General features: G+C 38.8%; 2 protein-coding genes across 3 annotated transcripts; one reads left to right on the forward strand and one right to left on the reverse strand.

Annotated features, from left to right (window-relative positions):
* Window positions 1–158: 158 nt before the first annotated feature.
* On the reverse strand, window positions 159–7,192 carry LOC125602388 (probable LRR receptor-like serine/threonine-protein kinase At1g51880). 2 transcript variants are annotated; one of them, XM_048774049.1, is made up of 13 exons: window positions 6,975–7,190; window positions 5,848–6,873; window positions 5,619–5,757; window positions 5,466–5,537; window positions 5,324–5,395; window positions 5,160–5,231; window positions 4,886–5,067; window positions 3,361–3,731; window positions 3,137–3,263; window positions 2,814–2,876; window positions 2,530–2,719; window positions 2,412–2,437; window positions 159–677 (listed from the first exon to the last, which is right to left on the reverse strand). In XM_048774049.1, exons 1-13 carry the CDS (start codon window positions 7,048–7,050, stop codon window positions 295–297), a joined length of 2,799 nt encoding a protein of 932 aa, XP_048630006.1. In that variant the 5' UTR covers window positions 7,051–7,190; the 3' UTR covers window positions 159–294. The 2 variants fall into 2 exon arrangements, with proteins under 2 accessions (XP_048630006.1, XP_048630005.1); XM_048774048.1 differs by having other exon boundaries at window positions 5,619–6,873; window positions 6,975–7,192.
* LOC125602390 (nuclear pore complex protein NUP62-like) lies at window positions 684–2,819 on the forward strand. Its single transcript, XM_048774051.1, has 4 exons — window positions 684–1,406; window positions 1,510–1,588; window positions 1,685–1,798; window positions 2,218–2,819. The coding sequence occupies exons 1-4, from the start codon at window positions 1,180–1,182 to the stop codon at window positions 2,425–2,427; spliced, it is 630 nt and encodes a 209-aa protein (XP_048630008.1). The 5' UTR covers window positions 684–1,179; the 3' UTR covers window positions 2,428–2,819.
* Window positions 7,193–8,683: the final 1,491 nt, after the last annotated feature.

Here is an 8,683-nt window from a genome sequence, read left to right on the forward strand (position 1 = left end):
ACACTTGTTGATTTCGACACTGACCAATTCTTAATCTACTTGAGCTTACCAGCACAACAACTATACTACTCTTTTTACACTCAACAAAGATGCTAAGTCTTTCTTGATATAACCTCACATCTTAGTCTTTTTTTGTTAGGGAGTGCAATGAGTTTGTATATTGTAAAGCAAAACCATTCAAGCCTAAATTAGGGTGGTAGCTGTAGCATTTTGTTACTCCAACTCACAAAAAGCAAATATACATTATAAATGTTTTTCACACCCCAATCATTACAACATAAAATCAATAACTTATCATCGCAAACGAGGAGGTGGATTAGAACCAAAGCCAAGTGCAAGATCTTCAACTGAGTCTGTTGACACAACAGGCAAATCCTTTTTCCTCTCAACTTCAGCAGCCAAACTCTCCTTAAGAGCGGTCACTACTTGACTCATTCCAGGTCTGTCACCAGAGTTTCTACAAACGCAAGCCACAGCGATCTCAACGGTCTTAAACGCAGAGGTTGGATCATAGTCTCCACAAAGGCTAGGGTCAAGAATCTCTTCAATGTGTTCTCTTGAGAGCAAAGACTCAACCCATTGACTTATATGCATCCTTTCCTCATCCTTTATGATCGCGGGTTTCGCAGTAACAATCTCTAATAGAACAACACCGAAACTGTACACATCACTCTTCTCTGTCAATAGAGATGGCAAATTGGGTACTGGCCCGCGGGCCTGGCCCGTAAGGGTTTGGTGCGGGGCGGGTTTGGGCCTAAGAATTCATGACCCGCAAAAAAGCGGGCTTTGCGGGATGGAGCTTGCACGGTACCGGGTTGAAAGCGGGACGGCCCGTAACAACCGCGGGAAGACCCAGATGAACCGCTAGACGCTTCAGTTGCTTTCGTCACCTGAAATTCTGAAAACAAAACGAAAGAGAGAGTGGGAAGAGATGGAGCTCCGACGATGGCCGTGGGAAGAGATGACAACGATGGCCGTGGGAAGAGATGAAGACGATGGCCGTGGGAAGAGATGAAGACGATGGCCGTGGGAAGAGATGGAGCTCCGACGATGGCCGTTCGATGTCCGACAGGCGACAATGCTTCTGGTGACCACATCGTGTTCAATCTGCAGTAGAGGAGCTTCTCTTCCTTTTCGTTCCACCACCGACGATGGCCGTTCGATGTCCGACAGGCGACAATGCTTCTTGATGATGTCTTCTCTGCTTCATCTTCTTCTGCGAGTGTTTCAGCACCATCTCCTTTCGGAGCAGCGCCAGCCAGTGGTTCAGCACCACTCTTTGGATCTTCCTCATCCTTATTCTCCGCTCCTTCATCTGCAGCCGGCTCGAGTTCTCCTCTCTTCGCTACATCCTCATCATCTGCTACTACAACGCAGACATCTCTTGTTGTGGCTTCGACGACTGGGTAATTGTCTCTGCTCTTCTCGTATGTGTTATACTGCTACTACTGCCTTTCACCATTATTTTTTTGTAGCTGATATATCCTTTTATGTGTTTCTTATTTGTAGGACAAGCACAACTGTTGCAGCTCCAGTGGCTGGTGCTCCCAAGTTACCATCTGAAATAACTGGCAAAACTGTTGAGGAGGTAGATATATGGCCTCTTATGATTTATTATTTTCTTGACTTGATATATTTACACAGTGTTCAACTGTGTATCTTTGGCGTTTTGAATATTATCAAGGAGTGGAATACTGAGCTAGAAGAGCGTACAGGGAGTTTCCGGAAACAGGCAAATGCAATAGCTGAATGGGATAAGCGGATCCTGCAGAACCGTGATGTTCTTTTGAGGCTTGAGGTGAAGTCTCTGAGACTCGTCAAAGACATTGTTCTAAGCTTACATCTGATTATGTATGCTAAGCTATATGTAGTTACAGCTTTGTCAACGAATCTATATATGCATATAACAATGATGCATATCAGCTGAAAGACTAATCTCCATAGCTACACGTACACGTATTGTTTCTTCATGGTATTGTGCTTGATAATTAAATTGTTCTTGATAATCAAATTGTCCTAGACACGTATACATACACGCATTGTGCTTGATAATTAAAATAGCCCTTCATGGTATGGTGCTTCATGGTATACGTATACGTACACACAAATAAAAAGAATTGTCTTAAGTGAATGAAATAGATTTTGCTATGATCAAGTCATTCTTGTTTGGTGTTTGTTCCTGCAGAAACTCATTCTTGTTTATGTTTGTTTGTGCAGGAAGAAGTAGACACTATAATACCCAATATCCCGCGGGACGGCCCGCGAAGGCTTGTAAAAAATGCGGTACGGGATTGGTCAGCTACTTTCAGAACCGCATCCCGCGCGGGACAAGCCCGCCGTGTCCCGCCCAAAGACAAACCCGCAGCGGTCCGGGACGGGACGGGACGGGAGAGCCCAATTGACATCTCTATCTGTCAAGATGTTTGATGTGTAATACCTGCAGTGAAACATCCAATCTTTGTTTGAAAATAGCAGAGTTTTTTTTTTTTTTAAAAGAAATTTAGCAAAGATTTGAGCTTAGATCTTTACTCGGGGTCGACATATCCAGGTGTCCCGGCTATGGCTGTATTCATATGACTTCCTTCTGCTGCATCAAACGCTCTTGAAAGGCCGAAACCGCCTAACTTGGCATTGAAGTTTTCATCTAAGAATACATTTGTGCACTTGACGTTTCTGTGAATGATGGGTGGCGTGCAGCCAGTATGCAAATACTCAAGTCCTATATATAGACAAGGGAGTTTCACACTTTACGTTTTATTACAGAACACACAACTCCAAGAGATAAAAGCACAGAGTGGGTTTCAAGTGCTAACCTTGTGCAACATCAACCGCAATTCCAAGTCTATCTTCCCAGCTAAAGACAGTTGGACTGTTCTCTGCACAAGACAAGTTTTAAAAATCAAACAGTGGTTTTACCTCAAGAAGAATATACAGACAGCACTTTACTAATGAAGAGTTGGCCTAGTGTATAAAACTCATAGATTATTTAGTAGGTAACTTATAGGTCATAGGTTCAAATCCCCTTGGGAGGACTGGCATGAGCCTTACTTTAGAGGATGTATGGGGCTACAGGCCCGGGATTAAAAAATGTAAAAAGAATATAAAGCATTTTACAAGTGGGAATGCAGTAAAGAACCTGAGATGTGTTGTTTCAAGTTTCCATTAGCCATGTACTCATAGATAACCGCCAGTTTATCGCCTTCATTGCAATAACCAAGCATGGTTATAAGGTTTTTATGATGAATTCTGAAAAGGTGTTTGACCTACAATTAGCATACACATAAACTCTTCTAAGTCTCCTCCCACCATATACTACAAAATTCATGGCAAGTTATTGTCTTAAAGAGATATGGCATATACCTCTGCTCTGAGTTGTTTGTAGCCTTGAGAAGACAATGAAGACACAAGCTTGACAGTTACTTCCTTACCATTTAACTGTCCGAGATAGTTTCTCCCAAACCCAACTTTCCCTTGATCTCTTTCAAACCCATTTGTGATATTCACAATCTCTGCGTATGTAAACTTTCTGTTTGCAGGTTCCATATCAAAGCCATCCACTGCTGTTTCATTCATGTCATGGTCAGTCATTCCACTCTCTATTCTCTGTAATGACGGACGCGTAGAGAAACCGGTTTCTCTTCGCTGCATTGATGGAGGCATTGAACCAGTATCTCTTCTAAGTAATGACAGTCCATTACTTGAAGCTGTGATTGTCCTGTGGACCGTTCTACCTGCAGCAGAATAGTAAAAACTACCGTAAATATTGGGAATAACCCGCAAACTAAACTTGTAGAAAGCAAGAAAACTATAAAAAAAAATTCAATTCAAGAAAATCGTTTTAGTTTGTATATTGATTGTATGAATCAATACTATTAAAACAGGAATATGACCTATTTGATATAGGTGTGATCCAACTATTTTAATAAAATTATTAAAACTTCTCATTAATCATTTAAGATAAATATTATACAAAGAAAAACATATATATGACTAAAAACACAAATATAAAAATTTAACTAGATTTTGACCCGCGCTTTAGGTTTTTTTTTTTCAATTGACAAATATTTAGTAAATGTCATATTTTCATATATTTGTGTTTTATTTTATAAAAGACTTAAATTTTTTATCTTTATTTATCGTATTTCATTTTAAATGACTATTTATGTTAAAAAAATTAAACATTATTTCTTTAATGAACTAAGTTGGTATAACTCTGATAAATTAATTTTATTATGTAGTTAATATTTTAATAAAAAAATTATATACTTTTAATAAAGATTTATACTTTTCAATGAAAAAAAATCAGTTTTTTATGAATGCTTAAATTATATTAAGAAAATAAAAAAAATTAAGGATAGTTGAAAAAAAATTATTTGAACTTGGACTCAATGGCCCAAAGAAAAAAAAATGTGAGAATTGGATATGATTTCTTAATCGGCCCAAATGGCCCAAGAGATATCTGATGTGGGCTTGATCAAAAAAAAAGATCCAATATAGATGTGTTATTAATATTACTTGATTGCACTTAATGAAACATGCAATGTTAGTAACGAAAAGGGTAGGCTAAGGTAAAAATGACAATATAATTCTGCTTTAATAGTATAGATTTCAACAAAAATGTGAAACAAAAAAATATACCCACCCTTAAAAGGGCGAATCAAAATCTAGTGAATAAATCAAAATATAGTGCTTTAACACATTATATTCTTTTTTTTTTTTTTTTTTGGAAAATTACGTTATCTATTATAAGCGGTTTTCCTAATCCTAATAGATAATACCGAATAGTGACAATTTACTGGTGCACCGAGATTTAAGTCACTTTTAGAATCAACAATGACCATTTCATGTAAACTAAGAAAAGAAGTAGCATAACTAAGAAGCATACCTTGTTTTTTCTTTCTCATGAAGATGAACAGTATAGCTGCAGATATAGTAGCGATGAGAATGAGCCCTGCAAGTGATGCAACTAAAGGAATCACAAAACTGGGAAGTTTCTTCTTCTTGGATTTGTTTTGTGTGAGCTCTTCACAGGCACCTGTAGCACAAATACTTGGATTCCCGTCGATACTGAAGATATACATACAATTGATTATGAGTTAAATCATATAACGCTTTTGAAGCACGTAATGAATGAGAAAGAGAAGAGAGTGTTTGAGTACCTGAACGACAAGCCGCTTTTTCCCATGAGAATAGACGGTATAGGCCCACTAAGCTGGTTGTTACCCAAGTTTCTACAAAAATCCACAGTGGCTGAAATCATATACTAATTACTGGGGGCTATTAATACTATAACTAGTTAGGTGTGGTTGAGCAAAATACACACATAACTCTAAGGAACTGAAGTTGAGCCAAGAAAGCTGGTACTGGTCCGGTCAAATTGTTGTTAGACAAGTCCCTAAAGGTAAACACGTTAGAGAATTCTACTATTTGCATATAGTAATTACCAACAAAAGCTACAAACTTACAGGACTTGCAACTGTGTAAGAAGCGATATATCAGATGATATATCTCCTGTTAATCCGGCTGATGATAAGTTTCTGTTTCATAGAGAAATAAACCAATTAGATTCACTTACAAAGATATTGCTCTAGGCATGGACCTATTGATATAACACTTACAAAGCTATTACTCTAGGCATGCTTGTGCCATTGTAGCTACAATTCACACCTTCCCATGTGTAAGCTTGAGGCACACACACATCTCCTTCCCAGTTTCTCTTGACTTTATATGTAGACTTAAGATTCCTCATAGCAGAAACTATATGATGCTCACAGAGAGAACAACAGTAAGACAGAACAAGAAAAACTGAAATGGACAGCACAAGGATAAGAGAGAGAGAGAGCTTACGGTCGTTTTGATCTGTTGAAGATTGCGGAAGCTTGTTTACAAAGTAAGCCTCCATAGCGTTGATAAGAGGTGGCAGAGTTGAATCTCGACTCTGACTAATAGAAAACTGGAAGCTCTGTTCCGACAAAGGATTTGAAATGGACAGAACTAAGGTCTCCAAGTAGGTAAGACTAAACGGCCTCCCAAAACTGTTTCCGTTGAATGAAATGATGAACTCTCTTTTTGATACAGAACCGGAACTAGGTTCTTGAAGTTCAGAGAAGTACAAGTAGAAGTAGAACTCAAGAGAAGGATCATCAGGAGTCCATCCAAAGTCTACAGACCCACCCACGGTTTCCGGTACAACTGCTGTTCTCATTACAGCTTGTGGAAGATGAAACTTACCGCTACTGTTGCGTGAGGAAGAAGTCGACCGCTCACTTAACTGCTTAGACCCGTCAGGTGTAGATGGAAACCATATTCTATCAAAAACATCATCTGGATACCTGACCGTTAGATTGGTCGATGACCCAAAATCCAACCGTTGAAAGAGCTGGAGTGATTCAGACTTGGTTGCGTAAGAGGAGTTTGGTAACTGTCTAAGTTCCAAAACCGATATAAAAGGTGTACCGTTTCCTGTATTCACCAAACACACTTGTAACGTGTCCGTCAAGACAGAGTATATAATCTCTTTGGACACTGTTCCCTCAGAAGACTCCAGTTTAACACTTTCCCATTTGTTTGGTCCCAAGTGAAGATCGAACCCAGGTAACTCGTTCCTTGCATCATAGTTCCCGTACATAAAAGCCGCTCTGATCAGATACTTGGCGCTGACGTTAACACCAATCTCGTAACAGTTTCTGACTCCCTCTGGAAAGCTTCTAACAGACCACATGCTCTGCATCATGTTTCCTCTATACTCAGGCGCCACGAAGCTGCTGGTTCCTGTATCCGTGTAACTCGAATCCGAAACATACTTTATACCTGTTGAAGACTCCGTGTAACTCGAATTATCCGGTTGTAACCCGCAATCTATGCTAATGAATCCTGATTTGTAACCAGTTTTAACAAACTTTCAGACATAACAAGAAAGAGAGACAAAAGCATAATCGTTGTTTGACCATATAATGATTTGAAACTTATCAAACCTGTTTGATCTTGTGCATTGGAAAGATTGATGAGAACCACACAGCAAAGGAGCGTAAGAGACTTGGATACCATCATCTCTGTGCTTTCAGGAAGTCATCATCTCTAAAATTGCAACTGTTTTATCCATTTCTTACAAAGGAAGCAAAAGAACATAAGAGTTTGTCTTGTTTTGTCCAAGTCAACTTCTTCTAACACAATGTCAACTTGTTCTTTTTTTTGTGTGCTCACAAGTCATAACGTATAGATCATTATCTTATACAACTAGTAGACACTTATCAAGAAAAGCCAAATTGTTTTATTTTTATTAATTTTAGTTGGTTTCTTTAAACAACTTGTATGCTAATGAACAGGTCAACTCTGAAGTAGACAAAGACCAAAGACTTTTCTTTTATTTCTTTGATTTGAGTTTGACAAAAGAAACTTATGTTCACATGGGTTTTATTCTCATTCTCTATAATTTCTCTGTAATTAATGTAGGCGTAAATAAAAAATAATTTTTTTCTAAATAAAAGATGCCTAACTTTGTAACCTTGCATGACTAATTCGGTACAGTATCTCTCACCATCATTTGATTGAACAAACCCTTTCCTAGTGGTGTGTGATCTGAAAACTGTCACATCCCGGTTCTCCCAAACCGGAATGATTTTGTTTTCTTATTAATTAACTTGATTTGGACCAAAGCCCATCAAGTCTTTCTCTTTTATTTCTGGCCCGCGTAGTAAACCCTAGGGTTTCCACCTCATTTTTTTATAAAAAGGAGCCTCCTCCTTCTTTTCTTTTCCATTTAGAAATCAGAGCGAAGCCCTGCAGAGTTCCAGAGAGATTTGAAAACCCTAGCCGTCATGGTTTCTCTTTTCTCTTCTCTCTCGTTCTCTCTCGCCTGCGTCTCTCTCTCTTTCTCTCTCCTTGATGTTCGCCGTTTGCTGAAGGCTGGAGCCAAGCCGTTGGAGATCCCCGATGAACCAATCCAATTCTATGTCCAGATCTCTCCATGTCTTCTTTCTAGATCTGGTCACTGGTGAGGTAAGGAACCCTAGTGTCATTTTCTTCTTCTCCTTTCTATTCCTCCTTTGAGATCTCTTATCTCGGGTCTTTGATGGTAGGACCTACCCGTTTATTTGTAGATCTGGTTCGTTGAAAGCCATAAGCTTCAGATCTGGTTCTACTCTCTTTCCCATTCTCAGATCTAAGACCAAGGTGAGGGCTTGTTGCAATTTCTATCTCCTTCTATCATTATCTCATCATGGTAGAAGTGTCTAGGTTGATCATTCATCCTTACTTGTTACTTTTTATAGATCTACTAATATAAATAACTATACATATGATATATATAAATATCTTGACGCTTGATGTGTGAAAAACATAGATCTATTGCTAAGGTTGTTAAAATATTGTTGAATGATGTTTGAGGATTGAATGTGATGATTGTATTGATTGGGGTTATTATATAAGAGGATGATATCTTTATAAATGGGAGATGTAAATGAGTTAGAGAAAGGCTTTAAGGCCTATGTGTGCCGGTGTAACGTGGTGGAATGACATATATGTATGTCTCGGGCGTTACATCGTTTCTTGTTGGGTCATGTGGCAATCATTTGAGTTGGCATGATTCATCGCCGGAGCGGGCATGCGGCGTGCCTGTAAATGAAGTAACGTAGAAGCGTGATGTCGTGGAGACAACGTGGAACGTATGAACATGGTGGCGGAT

This window comes from Brassica napus, unplaced genomic scaffold (genome assembly GCF_020379485.1).
Source record: "Brassica napus cultivar Da-Ae unplaced genomic scaffold, Da-Ae ScsIHWf_2831;HRSCAF=3611, whole genome shotgun sequence".
Taxonomy (NCBI): Eukaryota; Viridiplantae; Streptophyta; class Magnoliopsida; order Brassicales; family Brassicaceae; genus Brassica; species Brassica napus.